This window comes from Myodes glareolus, chromosome 6, assembly GCF_982192425.1.
Source record: "Myodes glareolus chromosome 6, mMyoGla1.1, whole genome shotgun sequence".
NCBI classification, from domain to species: Eukaryota; Metazoa; Chordata; class Mammalia; order Rodentia; family Cricetidae; genus Myodes; species Myodes glareolus.
The window spans coordinates 96,475,004-96,502,969 of record NC_142031.1 but is presented as its reverse complement, the minus strand read 5'-3'; the positions used below and the strand labels follow the sequence as shown (position 1 = coordinate 96,502,969).

General features: G+C 49.2%; 1 protein-coding gene across 1 annotated transcript; it reads left to right on the top strand.

Moving 5' to 3' along the window:
• Nucleotides 1-94: 94 nt before the first annotated feature.
• Nucleotides 95-27,966, top strand: Ehd3 (EH domain containing 3). The gene is made up of 6 exons (XM_048416343.3): nucleotides 95-713; nucleotides 11,305-11,481; nucleotides 15,925-16,022; nucleotides 22,596-23,008; nucleotides 23,478-23,642; nucleotides 25,750-27,966. The coding sequence occupies exons 1-6, from the start codon at nucleotides 487-489 to the stop codon at nucleotides 26,275-26,277; spliced, it is 1,608 nt and encodes a 535-aa protein (XP_048272300.1). The 5' UTR covers nucleotides 95-486; the 3' UTR covers nucleotides 26,278-27,966.

Here is a 27,966-nt window from a genome sequence, read left to right as displayed (position 1 = left end):
GGCGGCGCCCTGCTCGGCTTCGCGTCGCCAGGACCGTGGGGCCGGCTGGGCTTTGCCAGCTCTCGGGGACTTCCTGCACGACTGGCATTTAAACGCGCGCCGGGGGCGGCGGGATGCTGCTGCGGATGCAGAGCTGTGTGCGCGGCCGCCTACTCGGAGCTTCCTGGGCACCACAGCAGTGGAGCCCGAGCATCCTCTAGCCACGCATCTTGGGGAGACCCAGGACCTCCCCCACAACTCCCCACCCCCACCCCGCACCGGCTTCCAGGCAGGTTCGCTTTTAATTTCCAAGGCTGCAGCTCTCCTAGCTCAGTTCACAGCATCCTGCTCACCAACCCTGCTGCGGATGAAGCAGGGACTGGGCTGGGTCCAGCAAGTGGGGCAGCCCGGGCCATGGTGCATCTGAGCCCGGTGCTCCGGTGAGGTAGCGGCGGCGACTCGACCCAGGCGGGTGCCTCTCCTTGGAGCCTTTCCCCAGCTGCCACGATGTTCAGCTGGCTGGGTAGCGATGATCGCCGCAAGAAGGACCCCGAGGTCTTCCAAACTGTGAGTGACGGGCTCAAGAAACTCTACAAGAGTAAGCTGCTGCCCCTGGAAGAATATTACCGCTTCCATGAATTCCACTCGCCTGCCCTGGAGGATGCTGATTTCGACAACAAGCCCATGGTCCTGTTGGTGGGCCAGTACTCTACCGGGAAGACCACCTTCATCAGGTGAGCCGCGGCTGGGTGCTGAGCCTTCAGGGTGACGTGGAAAGTCTTGATTAAGGGCTCTGAAGAAATCCCTGTGGGAGGCCTCAAAAGTTGACCCTGCTGCCAAGCCCCCCTTGAATTCTGCATGATGCCTCTCTGCTTTCTTAGCCCTTGAACGTTTCAAATTAAGAATCATCTCTGTTGTCTGGTTTGTGCGTTGTGGAGCTGAGGCAAAGAAGGAACCAGGCATCTAGTACTGCCGGGGGTGTCGTAACCCTCCCTTTGGCTAGGACCTCTCATCTTGTGTAGAGAAGCCTTACCTTTACATCTGAGTTCTCACGGTCACAGGCCTGGGAGAGATGGTGGACTGTGGACCCTGGAGCCTCTTGTTTTGTTTTTTTTTTTTTTTTGTTTGTTTTTGTTTTTAATCATTTTTTCTTCTCTATGTCAGAGCTTTTGCGTCTTTCTCTTAGAGAATCAAAGGATGTGAAGCAAGCCCAGAAACAGAATACTTTTAATATATGTTTCCTTCTTTGATCTTATTAGTTCAGTAATAATATTAAAGACTCACCAAAGTAGAGGAGATACTGATGTGCCTCATCCAGCCCCTTGACTTTGCAGGCAAGATAGTGGAGCTGATGCAGAGGGGAATTGATGGTTCAGAGTCACACAGTATGGATGCAGACCTGGGATGTGGCCCTAGGTACATGTCGAGGAAATGTTAGCTAAAAGCCTGAAACTTTAGCAGTGAGTCTTCCATTCCTTTAAATGATAGAATTTGGGGGCTAGAGGTATCCCTAAGAAGTCCTACAGGCATTCAAAGAGAAAGGTTTGTGTGTTTTCCACCAGAGGCAGGAACATTCCTATCTGAGGAGCAGGCCTCTATCCATCTTCAGTGTGCGAGTCTGCAAGGCCAGTGCTGTCTTTGCAAAGGCTGAGGAGTGCTTATGGGTCTGTGCGCTCTTATAGTGTGGAGAGAGGGTTTGGTGCCCTCCCAGAGTCAAGGGTACTCCCCTGCAGAAGCAGTGGTCCTCCTGTTTCTGGGTTGGCATTTGTGATGTACAAAACCATGTGCTCAGGAGAGTTGACAGTCCGGTGACTCATTCTCTTCAGTGCTAAACTTCTGGGAGCACTGTGCGCAGCCTGCTAACCTGTCATGTCTGAACAGGGCACCAAGTCAAGTTTGTCTTTGGGCTGTCCTCTTGACCGGCAGTTTTACAAGGTCAAATGATTTCTAAAGTGAGGGCCGGGGGGAGGGGGAGAGTAATGGTTTGCTGACTCTATTTTAAATAGGAGAGTTTAATCAATTGCTTTTACTTTATTCTTAAAAATCTAAATCACTTTCCTTTAAAAAAAAAACCTAATGAAAGATGTAGAGCTATCTTTAGAAAAATACATGAAAGCCCTAAATTTGCCTGTAGTGTTGAATGGATTTTACTGGAAACACAGAGGGAGAATCTTGGATTCAAGATCAGCCATTCATTTTTATTAAGCACCGTTTGGTACCAAACGTGTTTCAGAGATACCTGGGTTGGGTGCACAAGGTCTTTTGTGATCAGCGCCTTCCACTCTGCTAGGTTTTGTCTCATGGGAAGTGTGGGCCACCCGCAAACTGTTCTTGGCCTTGCACAGCCTGCCCTGGCCCTCTCATCATCCTTGGTCATGACCCTAAGGACATTAAGCTACTGGAACATCTTCCCACAGCAAGGGTACTTGCAAGGTAGGCTCTGTGCCTGAGCCTTTCTCCAGGACCTCAGCTCTGGGAATTTCCCAGCAGCCATCTTGCAAAATGGGAGGGAAAAAGGGAGGCAAGTGTTTTAAGAGCAGGATCCCGGGCAGAGAAAGGTTTAAAGCGCCTTTGTGTGAGATACCCTCCTGATTTTGCCTGAGTCATCGCTGGCTGTTACTGGGTCTGAGAAAGTGGCAGGGTGACGTACCCCACATTATCCCTTATCTGAGGGGGACAGAAGGCTAAGGGGGGCAGATCCCTCCCCTCTCTTATCCTCGAAGCCCAAGGGGTCCCCCTTCCCGCTCACATCAGTAACTGAATTTAGCTCGTGCTTCCAAAGCTGTTTCCCCTCTAGAGAGAGTCATCTGGTAGGGCAGGAGGAGGGAGAGTGTTCTCTAGCAGAGCAAGGGGCATAACATAAGGGTTTTCCAAACCAAACTGCACACTTTGCTTTCCCCTCATAAAATCCAACAGTTTCATTTGTTACTAGAAAGTAAAGAAGAGAAAAAAATTTGAAAATGAAACGAAACTGTCCCTAACCTAAATCCCAGAAGAAAGCATTAAAAATAATATATTTGCCTTCCCTGGACTACAGCTGTTTTATACTCTGTTAAAGACATGCCATGAATGTAATTTTGTATGCTAGGGTTTTTTTTTTAATTATCGTTATAGTGTGAATATGCCCCACATAACCATTGTTTTTGTGGGCTGTATAATATTTCACTTTGTATAGATGCAATTTGCTTCTTAATTAGCTATACTACTTTTGAGCGTTCTTAGTTGTTCCTAATTTGTTCGCTACTGCAAGATTACCCGGAAGAGCATCTTTCCCACAGACTGGCTCTTTTTTTTTTCTGGGGTTTCCCAGAAGCAGAATTACTAGGCCAAAGGTTGTGCAGCATTTTTCATAAATATTTAATTAAAAAAAAGTTCTGTATTAAGAGTCACATTCTGCAGTGGTCTTACAAGATGGCAGCAGGCACAACTGGCACTTGCCTCTGTGTGCCCTTCGCTGGCTCTTAGGAGCCTTCCCATCTCTGTCTGAGGCCTGCACCTCAGAGGAACCTTTCCCCTCCAGAAACAAGGATTTGCACCTTGGTTCCCCTCGTCCTTGGCGTTTCGTCTCCATCCACTTCCAGTTCAGTTTCATCCACACCATGAAGTCCTATTTCTTGTCCTGGGAAGAACACACAGAAAGGACATTCTTCTAATAACTAATTAACGTGCTATGATCTCTGCCTGAAATAACTTCCCTGGCCTGAGGCCCAGCAACCCAGAGTAATAAAATAAACAATAAATTGGTCTGTGGGCTGCTCCCTCCAACACAGTCTGTCTCTTTGGAGCACAGTAGCTCTGTGTTCCTGGCAGCCTCCTTCCGCCTCTGCTGTTTCTCTTGCCGGCCTGCAACTCTAAGCCCCTCCTTCCTTGGACCTGTTAGACCTGCTGGCCCACCCCTTCCTGTTTCTTTCCGTGTCTCCTCTGTCTCCTGGCGGTAGGGATGGATGTGGGCCATTCCAGGTCCCAGCTGCTACTGTGGCCTCCTTGAACCTTGCCTGGGCTGACGTGGGGAGGTCTGAGATTCAGAACCCCCACGGGAATGTCTGGGTTGATCTTGATCCTCTTCCGTAGTGGGCCTTGAACGACTGGGATGCTGGGTGTTCCAAAGTGAGGCCATCTTAGCTGGCCCTTTGAGGTGCTCGTGCTTCTTTCAGAACTCTGCAGCCTCCACCAAAGGTGGAGCAGCATTTTCTTGGGGTTGCACCATCTCTTAGCAGTCCCAGGATAGATAGGGATGGGGTCCCAATCCTTACCCTGGCCTTTAGTATATGATCACCTCCAGGAAAGGTGGTTTTCTTGGAAGCCAAAGGTGGAGAGGCCGCCATCCCAGGGACAGCCACTCATCTGTGGACTCAGTTCTGCCTGCAGTACCTACACCACTTCAGTCTCCTGCCAGCCTGAGCCAAAAGATTCTCTTAGAGTCAAGGGTCCTGGGTTCAAAGTGTGGCTGGGTGAATATCCAGTTACTTCTATCTAAGGCTCATTGGTTCCTGAAGGGAGCAAAACGTTTAAGGCTGGAGGAGCTGTATCTGCCTGCCTCAGGTCCAGTTGAGGAATCACCTTGAAGCCAGGCGTCTGGAGGGCACTAGAGGCACCATTGGAGAAAGGTTTGTATCCCGTCCTCATTGGCTGTGGCACAAAGGTCTTACCCAGGCTAGGTCAGCAGAACCTGGGTTCCCCTACTTCCTAGCCAAGAGACTGATAAGAAGGATAGGGTAGGTCACACCACCATTCCTCTCTGACCTTCAGTTTTGTTATCTGTACAATGTGAATCTTAATAACCACCTCATGGGAATTGGATAGTTCATAGCCAGTTCAACACCATTTAGTTCCAGGCACCATGTTGGGGGTGGTATCATTCCCTCCCTTCTTTCTAGCTGAGGTTGACCCTCAAGAGATAGGGGACAGTCTCCTTCCAGCACTGCCACAGCCTGTAAGGTAAGGGCATGCTGCCTCTCCATATTATATACAGAAGGCCAGAAGGCCAGAGTCATTCATGTCCTAGGTAGGAAGACTTGTCACAGGATGGAGCCTGGAAGGGAATGCTAAGACCAGATGATCTGAGCTCTAAACTATCCTCCTGTGGCAAGCACTTCCCATAGCTGAGGGTCCCGTGTACACAGCACCATGGCCAGTTTGCCTGGGCGTGGAGCTAACTTTTCTTAACCTAGCCATAGAGAGTCTTCCACCCACTTTGTGTGGACACGTTACTGTTTCCCTAGAACTCAGTCAGGTTAATGGAACAAGAATTATCCTGATCTTATTTTAAAGTAGAAGGATCCATGGCTGAGTGACCCAAAGATACAGATGCGTGACCCAAAAACTCGTAATACTGCACAGCTGTGCAGAGGAGGAACCCTGAGGTCTGCTGTTGCCCAAATGAGGGAAGAGTGTGTGTGGTTTGGGTGAGGCGGCAATGAATCTGTTAAGGCTGGAGTACACGTCTGAACTGCGTTTAGAGATGAGGGGGAGATCTGCCAAGTACCTGCAGGCGACATGGAAGGAATCATTTTCTCTAATTATTGTTTGTGTCATTGTGGGCAAAGTCTGCTGTTAGCCTTGCTTTCCCAAAACTTGGGGAATACCTGAAATGGTTTTACTTTTTAGCTGCCGTAGTTAGGAACTAGGCGCTTCCCTACTTTATACATCAGGTAGGTAGCGGCTATTCTTTGAAAATTTTACCTATTTGTTTACTTAGCATGTGGGTACATGTGTGCATGTGTGTGTGCCTGCCTATATGTGTGTGCACTGTATGTGGAGGTCAGAGGATAACTTGCCAGCGTGGGTTCTCTCTTTCCACTATGCCAGAGATCAATCTCAGCCTGTCAGGCTTGGCAGCAGGCACCTTCACCCACTGAGCCGTCTTGCTGGCCCTCCTAGTCTTTTGAGCAACTTGTCCAGGGTCATGTGGGTGGTAGAGTTGTATGAGTTTCCTAAGCCACTCAAGAGAACAACAGATTCTCCAGATGATTTGGGGCACCCAACCCAGAGCCTCCAACGGCAGTATTTGCAACCCCCCCCCAACCTTTCAGTTCTTTCCCCCAGGGTGTAGTCCCAGTAGCAGCTTAAAACCTGGGCCTCTGTCTGGGGAGGTGTGCCTGAAAGGCAGGCCTGGTTGAGATTCTTGGCTCTATGCCGAACACTGGATACTTAGGTCATCAGTAAAGGAGACCACATACTGAGATTGCCAACCAAGCAGGGCCTGAAAAAATGAGGAAAATGTTATGAAGTAATGTTCTAGTTAAGAAGCATATGAAGAAAAATCGCCCTCATGGGGAAAAATCAGATTTGTGTTGAGTTTCCCCACACATATTTTATGGTTTAGCTTTTATTTATCTTGCATTGGATGGCAAAGGAGAGGAGGCACCAAAATCCTGTCAGTGTGTGGGACCTCAAACTAGGCATGCTGGTTTTTGGCTGACTCCACTTCAGAACTGAACGGATATCATGGCGTGGCACAGGTGAGGCTGATTGCGTGGAATGACACCAGCAAACAGTAATGGCCACACGGAACAGTCTCGAGTGTTCTGTCCCTCCTCGTGTGTCCCTGTCTCTGCTTGTCCCAGTCAGGCTTGATCCCAGTCTTCTTTTATTACCCAGCTGTGGGAACGTTTTCACCCAGCAACAGAGGCGATCTGTCCCACTCCCCGTAAGGAAGCAGTGCGTGCAATTCCTCAATAGATTCTCCTTTCTGGACACAGTGGTGGCTTTGTGTGAGGAGTACCCAGCGCCACAAGACAAACCCAAATGTCTCTGAGAATTTATCCCACCCAGTTCTCTGACTGTAGCCTCTGGGCCTCCTGGTGGCCTCCTTAGACTCTGTGTTTCCCCAGACCCATATGTGGTGAGCAAGTTTTGGATCACGTGAGCATAAGAGGCCAGCAGGCCCAGCCACCTCAGGCCATGGCTCTGTAACTCCGCAGGAAGCTGACCTGTTAGGCTGGGCATGTTGCCCTTTGTTCATTTGCTGAGTACAGCATGTTTCCCAGGCTGGAATCTGAGCTGCCTTTTAAAGAACAGAGCTCATTGCTGCTGCTGCCTTCTTCGTTCTGGACATTTTTGAGGCTGCCTCAGAATGGATCTTTCCATCCTTTTAGTTCAGTTGTGGTGTGGGAGGTCCTTCTGTCTATGTGCTGCTTTTATTGGTTAATGAATAAAGAAACTGCCTTGGCCTGTTATTAGGGCAGAACTTAGGTTGGTGGGAAAAACTAGATTGAATGCTGGGAGAAGGCAGGTGGAGTCAAGGAGATGCCATGGAGCCACCACCAGAGATAGACATGCTGAAACTTTAGCTGGTAAGCCACAGCCACATGACGATACACAGATTAATGGAGATGGGTTAAACTAATATGTAAGAGTTAGCCAATAAAAAGCTAGAGCTAATGGGCCAAGCAGTGATTTAATTAATACAGTTTCTGTGTGATTATTTTGGGAACCAATAAGTAGCCTTGCTGCAACACAGTTGTCCCCAGAGTTCCCATCCACACCCACTACACTGACCTCCTCACGGGGCTGCACAGGACTTAGCTGCCAACATCAACTGTCCCAAGTCAGCACATGGATTCCCACAGAGCATCTGGCCTTACTGTTCCTAATTGTCCTTGTGAAAACCACAGGACCAGGACCTGCCCCTGTAACCTAGGAACAACAACTTTTGTGTGCCACCTGCAGTCACTGAGACTGAGTGTGCACCCAGGACCTGAATTCCTGGAGACACATATGTTCTTGAGTTTGCGGGTCCCAAAGCGTCCCCTTTCCCTCAGGCCCCGACTTTAGTCAGCTTTCTTGCCAAATCATAGACTTTTGTATCTTCTCTCACTTTCTGTTTCTAGTTCCACACGGGGCAGGACATCATTTTTGGCCTGTTCCAAGAGATGGCTCCATTTCTTGGAGGAGGCTTAAGCCATAGAAGGAGATGGTAGGTGTAGTGATTAAAGGCATGGGTTCTTACATCCAAATACCAGGTTCAAATCCTAGGCTATCTGTAACCCATGTTTTGTCTCATCCCCTTTAAAATGAGATAAGACGCTCGGTATCGGGTACCAATTAAATGTGTAACAATTGTGACCACGGAACCTTCCGAACAGCCTACAAGGTAGATTTACTTCCCAGGTACATTTGACAAGGAGGACATAACACTCCCAACCTATAGTACATATGGATATGAAGTGAGATGAGCCATGGAACATTTAGGACAATGTCTAACCTATTGCAGGCAAGCAGTAAGGCTAAACTATGATACTCTGTGTGGTAGTGGGAGATGCTGAGACCACAGTGTTTAAATTGGGTGCCTTCTAAAAGGCATAGCCCTCGTAGTTAGAAAGCCCATGGTCCTGTCTCATTCAGGAAGTCCCCAAGGGAAAAAGGTCTCACCAGGAAAGCAGAACGTACAGCCCTGTGTGTGACTTCCATGTTCATTCTCATCACAGTTCCAATGCAAGTTCTCAAAGTGACTCTCTGATTGGAAGAAATTCTTCCTTTATATTCCCAGTTGTTGGGCGTGGCTAGTCGAGGTATGAGGGGCTTGCCGAGGTGACCGAGACTTACAAAGCTTCCTAATACTGCTGTTGTCTAATTCGCCTCTTGGACAACAGCACTCCAGGCTCTGAGAAATCAACAGCTTCCTCTGGGACTGGGGCTCCAGCAGCTGCTCCCACAGGCTCCTTGGGGACTGAGTCCGTAGCAACCCAGCCTAAACTGCCTGGGAACCGTGGAGTAGAGTTCTGCTCTGAAGGCTTCCTGAAGGCACGGCTAGCCCACTGGGGACCCGGAGGAAGCCAGCAGGAAACCTGGAGAGGCAAAGGATGGCAGGGAGCTCAGGCTTGGGCCAGGGAAGCTGGGCCTCTGGCTTCGGAGCTGCTTTGTCTTTCCCTGGGCCTTGGTTAGCTTTCTGGGAAGTGATTTCTCAGAGGCGTCCAAGATGGTAGAAGGGTGATACCCGTGTCTCACTGATTGGAGGTTGGGGCCCAACCCTATTACTCTGAGAAAAGCTACCTCACTCTTCAGCTGCCTCAGTGTCTACCTCAAGTGGCACCACAGGGACGAAAGAGACAGCATTGTCAGTTTCAGAATAAAATGTGACTTAGAATTGCTATTACATGTCAATGGTTATTACCAGGAAAATGATAGAGTTGATACAGAGCATCTCATAATGCCCTGGGTTGTGTGTTTGAATCATCTGGGAATCTTCTAACGCCATAGTTCTCTACCTTTCTAATGCTTTAGTATGGTTCCTCGTGTTGTGGTGACCCCTCTGTCCCAACCATAAAGTTAATTTCATTGCTTCTTGTTCCTGGGGCCTCATTTGTAGGTCTGTATTTCTCGGGCAGTGTCCTTTGGCTCTCTCAAAAGATGCTCCAGGACTATCCTCTGTCTGGCCAGTCCTACCCCAGGACACATCTGTGCACTTGTATTCAGTCCAGCCTCCCACTGTCTGTGTCCAGACTTGTGCTGGCATCCTAAAGAACTCTGTTGTCTGTTGGTGGTGGTGACTACTCCCTGACTAAGCATGTGCCTTTGCTCTTAGCCTCTATAAGGGGCAGCAGAGTGGGGGAAACAGGTAGCCTTGGACTCTCACTGCCCAGGCCGAGAGAAGAACAGAGGGGTACCTGTCATGCTGTGCCATGGCCAGAATTTCAGAAGCAACCATCCTCCTGCCCCCTCAAAAGTACTCTTCATCAAGGGATGAGAATAAATGGCTGCAGATGATACCACCCAGAGTCCTTTCCTGGCACAGTGGCCCAGGAAACAGAAGGCCCTCCGGAGATCACATTGACCAGTCTCCTAGTAGAACAAACCATGAGGCTCAGAGCAGGGAAGGGGCCTGCTTGGGGTCGTGTGTGAGAAGAGTCAGGTGCAGGAAGTAGAAAGGGAAGGCGTTAAAAACCACCCCGTAAAAATAGGCAACCACCCCTCCTCCTCTTCCCTTCTTTCACTGAAGTGTATCAATTCCCGAACAGCCATTTCTCTCCCTTCTAGACAACAGAAACTGCTGTTAGATAGCAAGAAGGATTTCACTAAGAAGCGTTTGTAATAATTCGCATCACGGGATTATACGTAGTAATTAACAAGGGTAAAGTAAATTTGAGCTGTCTCCCAGATGTATTACGCATAAGACAAAACCGCTGCATAGCTATTATCTGCATAATCTTGCAGAGTATGTAAATTCCCACCTAGAGGCTGCACACATCCTCTGTGGTTACTATGTCTGTACAAGTTGGGGGCAGGGTACGTGTGTGTGCGGGTGTCAGGTGCAGTAGAAAAACATCAGTAGATAAAAGGTAAATTTTGATTCCACTTCAGGTAGAAACGATAAAACCCAAGCCCTTTAAAAGAATGCAGAGCTAGACTTTCCAACCAAGAACCCCTCCACAAACTGAAATCTTGGTAAGGAAACTTCCCGAAGCCTAAGGACACAAGGGAGGGAAGGTGTCTTGTGGAAGTCCAACACAGAGTGTCTTGAATGTGGTCACATGCTGGAAGCTGCGCCAGTTGGGTCGTGACAAGAAGGGAAGGTATAAACTCTTAAAAACTCCAGTTGGCCAATGAGATGGCTCAGAGGGGAAGGACTCCTGCCACCAAGCCTAATGGCTTGAGTTTCATCCTAGGACTCACGGTGGAAGGAGAGAGCCAGTTCATTATTCTCTGATTTTCACACAGGCACAGTGACGCATGTCAACACACACACATACACAAACAAATACATAAATAGGACTACAACACACACAATAAATAATAAAAATAAGAAAAAACCTTCAGTCATCTACGTGTAAGTATGCTTAATCACAAAAACTGTAGCATGTGTATATATGGAATATTTCTACAGAACACACACACACACACACACACACACACACACACACACAAATCTAGGATGGGTTGCAATTCATTGTGTGTAGTTTACCCTCCAGGCTGCTTTTCCATTATATCACATATAAACGCTCTGTATTAAATAACCAATCATGTATATAGCTAATGATCTCCAAGAAGCCAGGAGAGCCTTGGGATTGTCTGATTCTTTGCCTGTGTGTGTGAATTTCAGCAGTAACCTTGATTTGTGAACTCTGCAATATCCTAGTTAGGGATCAGCTTCAGCCCACGGTTGCTTCAGAGTCAAGCCTTGGCTTTCCTTCATTCCTTCCTGAGTCAGGAAGGGGGAAAGGACCAAGAAAACAGAGCATGTGAAGTTCAGCTAAATCCCACCTCCTCTGTACAGTGCTTGCTCTGGTTCTGTCCCTGCCCCGTGACCTGTGTCTAGGCAGTGTGTAGTAGACAAAGGGGTCATCTATGAGCACCAAGCCTACATGACTGCACCCTTTCCTGCAGGTACCTGCTGGAACAGGATTTCCCAGGCATGAGAATTGGGCCCGAGCCGACCACTGATTCCTTCATAGCAGTGATGCAAGGAGACGTAGAGGGGATCATCCCTGGGAACGCCCTGGTAGTGGATCCGAAGAAACCCTTCCGAAAGCTCAATGCCTTTGGCAATGCCTTCTTGAACAGGTGAGTCTGGGTGCTGGGGGGCGGGGTGGGTGCACAAAGAATCCAGATAGGTTCTTTGCTTCTTTTTGAAGCACAGGGGGGGGAAAGAGAGGGGTGTGTTTCTGGGAGACTGTCTTTTCTATGCTAGCCGCTTGATTGTCTCCTGAGTAACTGAGTCGTCATCATGGGCTGTGGGACTTGACAGTTATGAGTGCTGGGCTGAGGCCACCTGATTACAGAATAGGGAGAGATCTGACAGTGTGGTGAGTCACATGGCCCTACCCTGCCCTACCCCAATAAAAACGTCAAAGGGAAGTTATATGTTTTCCGGGACTTGCTTACTTACACTATGCCTAGGATTATTTGTCCAAGCAGAAGGGAGCAATAGAAGGTTCTTTCTTGTTCCTGAATGTTCTTACCTGGAAAGAAGGCTAGAGAAGCCTTGAGTTTGACCAGTAGTTCTCTTAAGCTCCCTGTGTGGCCTTGGCAGGTCACCTCCCTCCCCTTAGGGTGAGTTCAGGCCTGAAAATACCGAAGTCACCATGAGGCTTTGAGTGGAGAAAACCCTAGACCAGTGGTTCTCAACCTTCCTAATGCTGTGACCCTTTAATACAGTTCCTCATGTTGTGGTGACCCCAACCATAAAATTATCTTTGTTGCTACTTCATAACTGTAATTTTATTGTTATAAATCATAATGTAAATGCCTGTTTTCCAGTGGTCATAGGCGACCCCTGTGAATGGTCGTTCAATCCCCCAAGGGGTTGCGACCCACAGGTTGAGAACCATTGCTCTTGAAAGCTAATCTCAGCCTTCATGTTATAACTCCTCTTAACTGGAGTGGACAGGATCCTGACTGTGCTTGTCAGTGGTTAATCCATTTTACATGTACTCTGCACTTCATTTCAAGGCTACTCTTTCTTATTGGAAATATTTCAAGTAAAAGAGAAGATCCTAGACTTTGGCTTTGGATGAGCCTGGAATCAGATCCCACCTTGAACTGTGGATCTTGGACAAGTTACCAAGCTCTTGTGTGCCTCACTTTGCTCATGTGTAATATAGGAGAGCAATAATATCGTTTGCCGGGTTGAAGCAGAGGCAAAGTGAGAGTCTGAACACCGAGTAGAGTGTCTAACAGAAATGGTAGGTTATGGTTAGGACAGCATCAGTCAGTACACAGTCACTAACAGAAATGGTAGGTTATGGTTAGGACAGCATCAGTCAGTGCACAGTAACTAACAGAAATGGTAGGTTATGGTTAGGACAGCATCAGTCAGTGTACAGTAACTAACAGAAATGGTAGGTTATGGTTAGGACAGCATCAGTCAGTGCACAGTAACTAACAGAAATGGTAGGTTATGGTTAGGACAGCATCAGTCAGTGCACAGTAACTAACAGAAATGGTTGGTTATGGAGGACGGTTAGTGACAGTGTGGATTTCCTGCTTTTTGTTTTTTAAGTCGGTTCCTGGACTGGGGAGATGGCTCAGAGGTTAAGAACAGAGGACTCAAGTTCCATTCACAGCACTGACTTCCAACGGCTCACTGTAGGGGATCCAGCACCACCCAGCACAGACACACATGGAAACACATACTTAAAAGAATTTCAAATTAATCTTTAAACTGATTTCCTAATTTTTCAGTGAGCGAAATGGGTACCCATCCATACCATTTCCATCTCTGGAAATTGAGGCTTGTTGCCCAGAAACATTCCCAATATCTCTTATCCTGTAAACCTTCCTGCAGTGACATGTAACCCATAGTACTTTGAGACAAGAAGGGACAGGTGGCCTGGTGTGGGACAGTGTGGAATGCCAACTGGCAGGACATGTTTCCTGGGGGACACGAATTCACTTGTGGGGAGTTGTTCTAGTAGGGAGGATCCTCAGAAGGTGGGCATGGCTTCTTAGAAAGGAAAGTTGAATCTGCATAAATGGATCGGGGTGGTGGGTACTGAGGTGCACTGAGGTGGGGTCCTTGAGACCAGGAGTTTCTGCTACCTGGAGCTGGGGGACGGAGGCCTGATCCAGGTAGAGGGGAAGAGAGGCACATGGAAGACTAAACCACAGAATAGTATGTGTTGAAAGGGATGTAGAAGAATGAGTCAGTTGGGGATGAACCGGGGCGTCTGGGGGTGGGAGACATGATTCATTCAATTTCGGGTACCTCAGTTTGCAGCGAGAGATCGTAAGTCAGCGAGGGAGCTTCATTCTTCAGAGGCAAAGATGAGCTAGCTTCCAGGTGAGAGGAGAGAAGAACTTGGGGTACCTGAGAGACAGTCATCAAAAGAGATGGGCGGGCCAAGGTTAGCGGTTAAGCTCCTTCAGGATAACTGTGCTTATGGTGATAATAGTTATCTCTGTGTAATGGCATGTGGTCAGTTATGATAGCAGATTGATGTAATTACCATAGTAGCCAGCACATTCCTGAGGGAGGAGTGCCTTTATGTCTTGAACCAAACCCAGGAGGGCCCACTGACTATATGATTAATTCGACTTTTGAAACCAAGGACGCATGTGCCTGAAAAGTCTGGTTAACAACACATAACCTCTTTCAGTACTGCTGTCCTCATCCATGAGATGACAAAATGCAAGTCACAGACTCTCTGGACGCCCCCTCTCCTCCTGCAAACATATAAAGATAACCGGAGAGAGGAAAAGCATCTAGAGCGCGGGTAGCTGTGACTGTGTGGATTTCACACTTGGAATTGAGAGGGAGAAGGGTGAGGGAAGACACAGCCTCATTGTCTGTCTTGCTGAACCGCTTTCTTTTTTAAACCGTAGGGGAAAAAATATAATTTAAAATATTCTGAAAATGATTCATTAAAAGCCTAGATGTGAAGGCGCTGTGGGGCTGGGGAGTACACAGAAGGTGACTCCGTCTCCCCTTAAAGCTTCACTTCCCTTTCGGGGATGAAAATGTTAACGGGAAAGAGCAGGCACAGGTGAGGTTCCTTCAGGGTTCCTGGCCACAGGGACCTGTACCGTGCAGCTCTGGTGAAACAGATTGAGGAAAGAAGGCAGAGCGGCTGTCTTAAGGACTGTCCCATCCCCCGGGCATGGTACCAGGGGGTGGAGTGCTTGCTTTAGTGCAGGAAACTCTCGTCCTTGGAGGCAGCAGCTGGGGTGAGCTCAGCAAGAGAAGTAAGGCAGGAAGAAATGCTGCCTATGTCACAGCAGGGAGAGTAGTCCCAAAAGGTGATGTAGGAAAGTCGGCATTTGACCTGGGCATGAAGCGATGGGGGAATTGGCCCTGGAAGGGCGAGCAAAGGGATTCCAGGAAGAAGAACCTGAAGCAAGAAAGAAAAATACAAGCAGGGAGAGACAAAAGAAAGGGGCTCAGTGTAGGACCCTCTAACTAGAGGACGGGTGACAGTGTGCACACAGCACTAAGACAGTGGCTGATAGGGCCATCCGGGGCCTGCCAGTAGTGACCACTCGTCAGTCCAGTGCCAGCTATAGAGTTTCACACCTCGTCAGCACCCATCGCTGCTCCTCCTGAGTGCCATTAGACGGTCATCCTAGAGTAATGTCTGGCTGAGATAGCCCTGTAGATGCCCAAATAACACACTCCTGGGTGGTATGACTCATCTTGCAAGGACAGCCCCAATGCTGCCTCCTCCAAGAAACCCTCCCCCGAAACCATCTCTTGGCCAGGGTTCTAACAAACCCTTCTTTGGCTTTGGGATGCTGGCACCTCTGCACCCTGGCTTGTCATTGCCGTGTACAGCGAGCATCTTTGCCTCCACCAGAGGCAGGGATCAAAATTGGTTTGTCATAGGCCTCTTGACAGGAAGGGCTCAGAGGATGAGCCCAGACTGCCTCGGGGTCACCTGGGGAGTTTTTCCAAGAACAGATCTCCAGGCATACCGCAGTCACTTTCAGCATGGCTTCCCGTGGGTTTGTGATCTCTGCACCCGCCTGCTTGCTATCTCATGCTAAATAAGGCTTGCAGAACACATGCAGGATGCACAGTGATGGGGGGGGTGCAGAGTGATCAAATCGGAAGGGGGTCGCCATATCCTGACTATGTGCAGATTGCAGATGTCCAGGCTCCTCCTGCCCCGTGACTGGAAGCACTGTCTGGAGGAGGTAGAGTTCTGATTGGCCATCAGGAGTTGGCCAAGCTATGTGAAGCCTTTCAAGGAAGGACGTGGCTGACCAGGGATCATTAAAGACTTGAAGCCACAAGCGTTTAAAACAAGGCTTTGGACACATATGGGAGGTAGGATTTCACTATGGAGTAGCCAACATTTTATCAAGCACGCTAGGTACCAAGCACTCCAAAACAGGATACAGTAGGTGGCAAGAGAACCATAACTCACTCCTGGGATTAGCCGGCATACCTAACATGCCCACAGCAGGTGACCTGATACCCTGTAGCCCACGGGAGGGTCGGGTGATGGAAGCTGAGCCAGCGAGGTGCCTCAGTAGCTCACCATAGCCTTCCTCTTACCATCCGTGCAGGTTTGTGTGTGCCCAGCTGCCCAATGCTGTGCTGGAGAGCATCAGTGTCATTGATACACCAGGGATCCTCTCTGGGGAGAAACAGAGGATCAGTCGAGGTAAGCGGCATTCCTGGCGGGTGTTGAGCTGGTGGTCACCCACTCCTGGCCTCTCCTGTCGTATCTGCTATGTGCCTCTGAGTAGCCGACTCATTACCCTTTCAGTGTGGGTTTAGGAATTTTGAAGGCTGGCCTTGAACTCCTGATCCTTTTGTCTCTCCCTCTTAAGTGTTGGGGTTACAGGTCTGTACCCCAATACCCCACTGGCCTAGCCTTTCTTGTGCTATGCTTTTAGCAGGAAAATCAGATGAGATGCACTCTCGCCAAACCTGGTGCTAGCAGCCTGGACTGGGACCAAATTAGCACTCAGAAGTCTGCCTCCGGGAAGGGTCAGCCTTGTACTGGCAAGTCTCTCTGGGAAGTGGCCAGGGCTCTCTCCTGAGTTGACCTCAGGTGACACAGGCCTCCCTGTGGCATGTGCCTCAGCACCATTCGCTCCATGACCCCTTACTGACGTAGATCTGTCTATCCATCTTGCCACCGCAGCAGGGTCCAAGAACCACTTCCTCAAGGGCATGGCCCCTATGCAACTCAGTACCCGTTTGCTCCCAAGCCTCAGAGAAGATAGTCATAGACCAGCAGGCATATGGTCCATGGCTGTGGATCCTTGAGGCTTAGCAGGGCCAGGAAAGGTTCTGAGCTTCTCTCTCCTGCTAGGAGAAACTCTCCTCTAGGGAATGTGAGTATAGAAAGGCTCAGCTCCTTGGGGCCACACAGTAGCTGTGTGTGAGCCCAAGCAATAGGAGAGAAATAGCCTTCTCTAGGTGAGCCCCGGACAGGCCTTCCTAGAGCCCAACTTCTAAAGCCGTGTTGGGAGTGAGGCATCACGAAGTATCTGAGCAGGACCCCTCCCGCCCTGTCCCAGGAGGTAAAACCTGGAAAGGAGAGAGGAAGGAAGCAGCTGAATCAAGAGGGCATCTAGAAAACCGTGTTTCCAATTCCTATAATTGATGACCTGTGATGAGGTCCAGGAAGCCTGGTCCCTTGGCCCCTAACTCTGGACTCTGGTGGAATGAGGAGCAGTCAGTCTGCACCCCCAGAGCCCTGGGTCTGAGTCTAGGCCTTAAAGGATGTAAGACTCACAGGGCAGTCCACAGGGTAACAGTGGCAGAGTAGTACCACAGGCTGTCGGGGTTTGCGTCTCATGCACCTGCTAGGCCAATGCAGCCTGGCCTGCAAGCAGGCCTGGAGAGGACAGCCTTGAGGGGCCCAAGGGCACTAGACTTGGACTTCTAGTTGAGGTCTGTGGCCTGACAAAACCCCTGATGTCTCAGGAAAATGCACTGTAGAGCCTTATGACAAAGTCCACAGTCCTTTTCCCTCCTTAGCGGCTCTCCAAGGGTGCACGTTACATGACCAGGGTCAGCTGTGTGGTTCATCACCCTTGAATTTGGGCCTGTGCCGATGTACAACGCAGCCTTGTCTTCAGGGACTCCCGTCTTCCACCTTCCTGTCCTGCTCCGTTCTTTTCCGTTCTCCACGTCCTCCCCTGCCTTTGTCTTCAGACCTGCTCTACACACACTGGGCACTGGCGACCTTGATTGTATTTCCACCCCCTCCTTCCAAGAACTAACAACGCATCAGGCTCCTCCCTTCTCTGCACAAAACAATGAGTCTGCTAGGGTGCTGTCTGCCATCCTGAGTCCAGACCAATGCAGCTGCTGGCCAAAGCAGCCAGAGAATGAACAGAAGCTGGGGGTGGGGCTGCCACCAGCCCAGAGCAGTGCTGATTTCAGCACCCTGTAAAAAACAGAGTCGGGGAGGATATCAGATACCCCAGTGATCCAGGTGGTGGTGGTGATGGGACCCGGTTCAGGAACATTGTCTGGGTACACATGCTCTCCCATCGTTCCTTGTGGTTAGCCATAAAGCCAGAGTTCCACTTTAAGCCCCTTGACTCCCCCCCCCCCCACTTATACATTCTTCACACATATACCCACACCCTGCCTCCCCCGCATACACGTATATACTCCTCCTGACATCCACACACAAGTGTCTACACAAATCTAAAGTTGATTGCCCAGACTTCCTTCACTTATGGGGTTGGCCATAGTAGATTGGGTACTTCCTACCACCCTCCTCAAGCCCAGGTGGGCCAGGTCCCCTCAGATGGTCCTGCTGATTAAACCCACAGTCCCTTCCCCATGCCTCTGCCTGGCTCAGGGCTTATGGCTCAGCAGAAGAGTTAGAATCAAGTCAGCACAGAGACACCTTACTCTAGACTGCCCAACCCTTGACAGTTGCTCTTCGGAGCTCCCAGAGCCTCAGCCATCATTGGGATGAGCCTTCTGCCCTAGGCTAATGTCAAACTGTGTGGTCTTTGTCTCAGCGTGGCCTTCTGTCCAGGCCGGGGGTCGGGGTGTATGTGTATAGAGAAGACAAGTCCATGAAGCTTCAGGCTGCGCTCAGTTCTGAAAGAAGAGTCTGGAGGAGGCAGGAAGGGCAGACAGAAAGCTTGCTGTTCCTGGAAGGGGCAGGATGTGGCTGGTCCTGGTTCATTACCGGGAAGGAGCACGGATGTAGCAGTGTGCAGAGGGTGCTGGAAGGCCTCATGCCTTCTCACATGGAAGGCACATTTCCTGACTGTGTTTCAGACTGACTCCGCCAGTTCCACACTGGGAAAGCCACCTTGGGGCTTCATGCTCTCATCCCACGACTGCACATAAATGGAGACCCCTGGCCCAAGTGCTCAGTAGGCTCAGAGCAGATGACACAGTTGGATGTGAGTCCTGGTCTCCCAGGTCCCAGTCCTCAGCGTTTAGTACATTCCCATAACTATTGGGAAAGACCAGGCAGGGAATGGGGGCTAACTTGTCTTCTCCAGGGTTCCTCTTGAGACTTCAGGGATCTGTGCCAATACAGCTTGTAGCCTACATCCATAGCCTACCCCTGAGCACTAAGGGGTTCCCAGGCTCCTCAGAGAATGAGCTGCTAAACCCATGCATGCACAGAGCGGCTGGGCCCCGATGCCTTCTGAAGCCTCACTGCCAGTTTCGTGGTCACCTGAGGCCTGTGATGGGTCTGCTTGGACCATTCTTTGTGGTTGTTTCCTGCAAGTGTCTAGGGTATTGCTCCATATTGTATTGTCAGCTAAAGGCTCCCATTTTTGAAGCTGCATGTTTCTATATCTCCCTCTTTTTAAAGCATCCCTAGAACTTAACAGATTTGGGGAGGTGTATGCTATATGTCCATTATAAGTAAACCTTGGGCCTCTGGGTTGCAGGCTCACCCGGGACTAAGAGCTAAGAGAGTGTGGATCTGGGTTCTACACCTTCATTTGCTAGCATCTGGTCCAACTGTGTACTTCGGCATGCCCTTAACTCACCTCTCTATGTCTGTACTCCCTCTTGTGCAAGATGCGTACACCCTGTTCACTCTGGGTAATGGAAGGCTGTAGAGATCCTCCACTGAGTTTAGTTTTGCAGCTGAAAATGCAAAGAACACCGCACCGTTTATCAGACAGCGAGGGAAGTGCTGGGTTATTAAGGAGTGGCCCTGCTTATTGAGTTTGTCTCATTGATTTCCTCCTGCCTGGCATTAATTAGAAATGCTTTCTTCCCAGTCCCTGGAGCCCGGGGGCAGGAGCTGCAGATCCCTGCAGGCTTCCCAGACTCTAGCCTGGAGCCTACCCATTGGATCTCTGGGTGCCGGCAGACATTCCAGGAGGAATTCTGTCTCTCCACCCTATGATTCAAAGACCATGGGCTGTTGAAAGTGTTCAGGAGTAGTTACTGAGGGTCTCGGAGTCATTCCTGAGATAAAGCGGTGTATCAGCCTTGGGCATGCTGTGCATTCTTGCATTAGGCCAGTCTTCATCTAGACTGAGTTCTCTCCTCCTCCTAGTATCAGGTTTGCTTTTCATGACTACACCATGGGCCCTCCATTAAGCCAGTTTTTACTATCCATACTTTTTTTTACATCTAAGTAAAAGAGATTCAGACTTGCAGAAGGGCATTCAGAGAACAAATGGGAAAGAAAGCCCTGTGTCCCCCTCCTGACTGTGCTCAGTCTTTGCCTTTCCCGTGCCTCTCTTTCTGGGCTTACCTATAAGTCCAGGCTATGGAAGCAATTCACATTCATCCTAGAGGTTGCATGGGCCCCCTAGTAGTCAGGAGCTAGGAGGGTGAACATTGAGGGGAGCTTGCAGAGGCACGGCTTCAGTCTCACAGTCTTCCTAACCGCACACCACAGAGGAGGTTTCTCCCTGCTTGTCAGTCGATAGCAGCTACCAGAGCCTGCAGAATTTGCAGAAGTGGGAGGATTAATTGGAGGCCTCTGTGCTCATCCCCATCATAGGAAAGGTTCCTGGAAGCCGTCTGCTCGTCAGCAGACTGGAGACTTCCTGTAGGCATGCCCAGGGCACAGAGGCAGCGGCCTCCAGCCTTTCCCTCTCCCTAGATATAAAGGCATTCTTGTGATTCATCTCCATCTTACTGTGTTCCCCATCCTCACACCTCTGGATGAAGACATAGAGAATTGTAAACCAAGAAAGGAAGTGCAGAGATCATCCATCCCGGAAACGGAGACCAAGGATAGGCGAGGGGATTCTGTTGCTCAGCATATCAAGTTAATAACTGAGTAGAAACTACAGGGAAGTCACCCAGGCCAGTGATCCTACAGAAACACAGACCCGCAGAGCAAGCTCCATCCTGTGGCGACACTCGGAGTTCTCTATAAAGGGACCCGGTGTTTGGCCAAGTAAGAATGTCACATGCTTTTCTTAGATTTGATCCTCACAACCCTGTGGTCAAGGCATTGGTGGGTCTGGGTTTAGAGAGTGGAAGACTAAGGCCCAGAGATGAGCAGTTCTCTGTTTCCCTGATGTAAAAGGCAGAACAGGATTCTGTGTATACTATGTGCAGCAGATGCAGATGGAGGACCTACCATGTGCACCCTGGGTGCAATGGGGATGGAAGAGGATAAGGCTACTTTGTTCAGGTTGGGGCCACAGTGAGAGGTCCCTAATTACATGAGGGAAATGGGTACCCATTGTTAGGGAGATGTAGCTCAGTTTGTGAAGTGCTTGTTATGTAAACATTAGGACCCGAGTTTGAATCCTGAAACCCACATAATAAAAGCTGGGCATAGAAGCCACAGTGTCCCCTTTTATTGGTAATCCCGGCACTGGGGAAGCTGAGATGGGGGATTCCTGGGGCTTTCTGGGACACCAGCATAGCCCATTTAGTGAGTTCCAGGCCAAAGAGAATATTGTATTATTTCGATACAATAATATGTATTGAAAAACATGGAGGATGGACCCTGAAGAATGACCTTCCCAAGGCTGGCCTCTGGCATCCACATTCATGAACACAGATGTGCATATCTCTACACACACAGAGAGAGAGAGAAAGAGAGAGAGAGAGAGAGAGAGAGAGAGAGAGAGAGAGAGGATAAATGCCTACCCAAACCTCCTGGATCAGACTTGAGGTGTTGTCTCAGAGACTTCATGATCCATTCACTTCCTAAAATCAACTGGCAACCAGTCCCCCCAATATGAGTCTTTTGAATTCCACTACATAGCCAAACCATGACCTTCTCCATGATCCACAGCTGCTTGGCACCGAGCAGAACAGGCACTCTAGAGTTCCCGGAACCAGTGGATTTAAAGTAACTCAGTGCTGGATAACAAGGTGTGGCTGCCAGCAGCCCAGTCACATCCTCAGGAAAGGACTCCGTACAGAATAGGAGTTGGGAATTTGGGACTGCAGCAGAGGAGTGAGGAAGGAAGTGAGCCTGGGAGCTACAGGAGAACAAGTCACTTGGGTCTATAAGGGGTTTGTCCCAACCAGGAATGGGCATGGTTCGAACCTGCATCGGTCACTTGCATCTTCTGTTTTGCTGATGGTACCTTGTTAAGAATTTCCGAGTCTTAATTCAAATTCAAATTCAAAACAGAAACCAGTCCAAGCTGATGAGGATGCGCTGCTGGAATCTCAACACTTTGGAGGCTGAGGCAGGGGTGGGTATGGTGTGGGGGATGGGGACGGTGGTCAAGTTTGAGGCTAAACTGGAGTTTCTAAGAAGTTCAAGGCCCATATGAGCTACTGCAAGACAATAAGACCCTACCTCAAAATCTCAGCACAAAAGCAATGTCTAGACTATTTTTTTTTTCCAGCAGGGACTCTAGCCCCTGACTTTAATAAGATGATAACTGGGTAGTGGCTGCCCTTTGTGGGAGTAGCAATGCTTATAATAGAATCCAGCATTTATTGAGCATCATCTTCATCATCCTACTGGCCAAATATTCACTAATGACCATTCTATAGATGGAAAATGCTAAGGAGGCCTGGGGTTATATCTCAGTAAAAGAGCATTTGTATAGCATGCATGAGACCCTGGGTTTGATTCCTACTACTGCACACACACACACACACACACACACACACACACACAGAGAGAGAGAGAGAGAGAGAGAGAGAGAGAGAGAGAGAGAGAGAGAGAGAAATTTGTTCAGGGTCAAAGAACCAAATGGGAGGAGCCAGGCTCTTTCCAAGACTGTGTTGTCTTATGTCAGACCCATCACTATATGTCCATGCCCCAAAGCTCCTCCCATTGACTATGCCTCTGCCACAGGGTATGATTTTGCTGCTGTCCTTGAATGGTTTGCTGAGCGGGTGGACCGCATCATCCTGCTCTTCGACGCCCACAAGCTGGACATCTCCGACGAGTTCTCAGAAGTCATCAAGGCTCTCAAGAACCACGAGGACAAGATGCGAGTGGTGCTGAACAAGGCGGACCAGATTGAGACCCAGCAGCTGATGCGGGTATATGGGGCCCTCATGTGGTCCCTGGGGAAGATCGTGAACACACCAGAGGTGATCCGGGTCTACATCGGCTCCTTCTGGTCCCATCCCCTCCTCATTCCTGACAACCGGAAGCTCTTTGAAGCTGAAGAGCAGGACTTGTTCAGAGACATCCAGAGCCTCCCCCGTAATGCTGCCCTTCGAAAGCTCAATGACCTTATCAAGAGAGCCCGGCTGGCCAAGGTAAGGCTGGTCCTGAAAGGTGGAGTATAGATAGGTTGATAGGTAGGGGTCAGTTGTAAGAACTGCAGTTCCTTGGATAGGAGAGTGTGGGTGGTTAGATTGCCAGGTTGGTTCCATGCGCACCTCAGTGACCCTCAGAATAGCTGTGCTTTTATAGTTTCTCTGTGCCTTTTTCTGTATCTGTAAACAGAACAGGCTGATGTCGATGTAGAGAAACAGTGTGAAAATCCTCACCACTGCAGTAGATGCCTTCGTGCTCGGTGGGTACCACTGTGGTCAGCTCTGCAGCATCAGCAATGGCAGCATTCTAACCCCCACCACTGTGACCTTACTTCCTGATATTCTTACCATGCTAACCCAGCACTGTAAGGGATGGAGAGAGAAATGGTCTTGGAAGCAAGGCAGGAGGAAGGACTAGAAGGGCCAGTCTGGGCTCCTCATGAAGTTGTTCTCTGTCCCTCTTTGTCAGGTCCATGCCTACATCATCAGCTCCTTGAAGAAGGAAATGCCCTCGGTGTTTGGGAAGGACACCAAAAAGAAGGAACTGGTGAACAACCTGGCTGAGATTTATGGCCGGATTGAACGAGAGCACCAGATCTCCCCTGGGGACTTCCCCAACCTGAAGAGGATGCAGGTAATGAGGGTCAGAGACGCTATGGAGGGAGACAGTGTCACACTAGCTGGCTGCCAGAGAATGAAGGGGCAGGCAGAGCTCCTGGGAGAAACCCAAAGTCGGATGCAAGGAGATGACATTAGATATGTCCTTCCTGATGGACCACTGCTCACAGCAAGTGCCATAGCCAAGCCAGGGAGAAACAGCCCAGCATCCCCAAAGGCATGGGTGTGTTTGGTGACGCTGAAGACCTAATCTAGTGAGGGGCACATCTCCACAATCTCTAGGATAACAATAAAGATCCTTAAGTGCTTCGGTTATTCCCTTCTTGGGAATAGTTTGTGGCAGCATCTTTGGGGGATGTTGGAAGCCCTTGAACCTAGGGCCAACACTTGGGGTGTGTGTGTGTATGTGTGTGTGTATATGTGTGTGTGTGTGGGGGGGTCTTCTCAGAAGGAACATCTTCATCTGCCTTTTGTACAAGAATCAGCTAAGGTCTTAGCATTTTCCCAACGAAGTGTTCACATTACCCTTAAGTAGAAAAGCTGGGAACTGTCCTCAGCAGCCAAGCAAGAAGGCACCATGCCATAGAGACTAGATGCACACTGAGCCTTTGTGTCATCTCGAAACAGGGGGTGCAAAGGGGTTTGTACACAAGTGCTGGGAACCCAGGGAAATATCTTGTCTGCAAGATCCTTAGCATAGAGCCCTGTTCTGCTCTCCATAGCTCTTCTTCCTGGCCCAGCCCTGGAGAGGAGGTGAGAAGTGTCCTGCCAACCTCGCCCTTGAACTGTAGCTGTGGATATTCTTTAAGTTTTCTGCAGTGGACTCCATGTGCCAATCCTTGTTTCCTGGCCTCTTCCTTTACCCACGTAATGAGATTGCTGTGGCCAGACCAGGACAGCAGTGGGCAGCTGTGTCCTCCTAGAACAATAGTTCTCAACCTGTGAGTTGTAACCCTTTTTGGATGGACCAACTTTTCCACTGGGGTCACCTAAGACTACCAAAAAACACAGATATTTATATTACTATTTATAACAGTAGCAAAATTATAGTTATGAAGTAGCAATAAATATGATGTTATGGCTGGGGGTTTCACTACATCATGAGGAGCAATGTTAAAGGGTTGAAGCATTAGGAAGGTTAAGAATTACTGAACAAGAAACAAGTAGAAATTGGATGTTCTAGGTTGAGGATCTTTCAAGACTATAAAGGTGTTGGCGGAAGTTTCTTGTCAAGGAGCTGCTCGATCCCAAATACCCAGCAGCTGCTCCCCAAATTACCACACAGAGGCTTAATGTTACTTATAACTGCTCGACCAATAGCTCAGGCTTATTATTAGCTAGCTCTTACATTTTAAGTTAACCCATATTTCTTATTTACACTCTGCCACATGGTGGTACCTTTTCTCAGTATGGTGTGCCCATCTTGCTCTCTCCATGCAAAGGTCTTGAAAGGAGAGCATCTTTCTTTTATGATGTGGGCTGGTAGCCCTGGCAAGGGGACCAGCTTTTATAAAGTCAACATGCCTGCCAGTGCCTACTAGGTCAGAATGCTTGGAAGGGGGAAGGGGTTCAGACTTTTGAGACATCTCACCAGGCAATTCCAGTGAGTATCCTAATTGAGAACAGTAAAGCTGAAAGTGACCTTTAGTTTTTGTTGTGGTTATAGTTGCCTTAATTTTCAACCCTCATCACCTTGACATTCTCACTAAATATTAATAGTGTATGGCTTCTCTGCCTCCCTGAGGAGAGTGAACTAGTAGGCAGGAAATGAAAGCAGTTTGCTGTGTGTTTTTCAAACATAAGCTCTCCTGGAGACCCACAGGACTCCTTCTTAGAGGGCCACCACCTTCATGAGTCACCATTTGACAGCCAAAACTTACTTTGGAAGGAATATACCTTTTGTAATAATATTTAAAGAGATGCTTTTGCTGTGCTTCTTCATAAAAAGAGCCATCCTTAGCCCCCCAGGCCCTTGTTCTTCTCGTCTCCTCACACAGTCCCTTGGCCTCACTGCTTCACCAGAAAGAACTGGGGAAGCATCCTAGAGTTAGTAGGAAGTGCCTTCCCCGATGTGGAAAATCTTCCCGTATATTCTACTCCCTCCTTTTTCCTGCTCTTCCCAGGACCAGCTGCAGGCCCAGGACTTCAGCAAATTCCAGCCACTGAAGAGCAAGCTGTTGGAGGTGGTAGATGACATGCTGGCACACGACATTGCCCAGCTCATGGTGCTGGTGCGCCAGGAGGAGACCCAGCGACCTGTCCAGATGGTGAAAGGCGGAGCATTCGAGGGAACCCTGCAAGGCCCCTTTGGGCATGGCTACGGAGAGGGGGCCGGGGAAGGTATTGATGATGCTGAGTGGGTGGTGGCCCGAGACAAGCCAATGTATGACGAGATCTTCTATACCCTGTCTCCAGTGGATGGCAAGATCACAGGTGCCAATGCCAAAAAAGAGATGGTACGCTCCAAGCTGCCCAACAGTGTGCTGGGCAAGATCTGGAAACTAGCCGACATCGACAAGGATGGCATGTTGGATGATGAGGAGTTTGCCCTGGCCAACCACCTTATCAAAGTCAAGCTGGAGGGGCATGAATTGCCCAATGAGCTGCCTGCCCACCTTATCCCTCCATCTAAGAGGAAAGTATCTGAGTGACAGATGTAGGTAACCAGACAGGCAGTGTTAGAGAGAAGGGGCATGATGACCATAAACACACACAGATACATACATACATACATTCATACATACATACATACATACATACATACACAAACACACACACAGATACATACATACATTCATACATACATACACACACATACACACACACACAAACACAGTGTGACTTGACATATAGATGAGAAGGGTTCATCCTTTTTTGGACACTTCCAAGTTCCCAGGGTTGGAAGAAGGGCAGCTGTACCTCCTCTGTCCCAGGATAAAAGCCTGCGTCTCCAGTCTTCCCCTCTTTCTCCCATCCCCAGAGACACGAGGCAATGGACTGGTCCACAGATGGCCCAGGCCACCCTACCCCCCAGTGCCTCCACACCGAGGCTCTAAGCAGATGGGAAAGGCTTTCCATGGAGTAGACAATTCGCTTTCTTTTCTGTGCTTTTATTTTTCCTCTTTGGCTTCCTAATTAGAAATTTTCTCAGGGGCTGGGAGCTGTGAGGGAAAGGAGAAGCTGCGGGGAGGATAATGAAATGGAGACACCTCGTTAAGGCACTACATCCCAGACCCGAAGAGACACTGGCCCCTGTTCTTTGTATCTTTCTAGCTGGAAAACCCTGTCTTCCTCAACAAACTTGAACTTTGAACTCTGTCTGTCATTTTGTCTTCAAGAATCCCAGATGGGGAGAGAAAGGGAAAACCTTGGTAGAAAAGCACAAGGAAGCTGCCCTGTGGTCTTCATGGACAGGGTGTTTGTAGGTCATGAGTTTATCAGGCCCAGGCTGTCTGGATACTCAGTTTCTTTACATACAGTGAGCCCCTCCTGTGTGGCAGGAGCAGTGTTAGGCACTTTATACATGTTGGTCCCTGAGGTCTTCACTAATGCCCTAGGCAAGTATGCATCACCCCTGTTCTCATTTGTCAGGTGAGAAGCCAGAGACTCAGGAGTTCAGGTGACTTTCCCAAACTCCCGAGGTCCCAAAGAGAGAGGATTCTGATCCTCCATTTGTCCCTGTTCTGTGATGAATAATGGTCCTAATGTTGCTATCTGGTGGCAGAGCACAGCACCATCTGAACACAACCCCTCACACAGCCTCCCAGAGTATCCAGGCAAAGGAAAGCACTCACCAGCATTTGGTGGGCCATCAATCTGGCCATCTGTCATCTCCTAGAAGCAAACTGTGCCTTCTGGCCCTGTGCCTCGTGTTCCCAACATCACAGAAGTCCAACCAAGCCATCAGGAGAGTGGGCTGACCTGCTAGATGCTGTCTGTGCCTATTCCTGCCGAGCCTCCCATCCATCCACCTTGAGCATCCCAGCTCAAATTCAGCCACTGGATGTCACCAAGCAGGACTTTGTGCTGGTTCTCAGAAGACCATCTTGAGAGGACTGGGACCTTGTTCTCTGTAGAGTTTCAGTGTTCTTGGCAAAAATCCCCACTGTGCTCAGCGCCCTCCATCCTCCTCTTGGCCTTTTCCTTGGCTTGCTCCCCGGCCACTGACCCAGTGACTGTCTGCTGCACTCCTACTGTGATGGGAAACAAAGCAACTGTAACTTATTTTGTATCTATGTTCAGACTATATAGAGACTGTTCCGTGTATCTATAATGTGCTTATAACTGCAGTGTGTTTGTCATTAGGATTCATGTGAATACAGCACATTTATCCTTTGGTA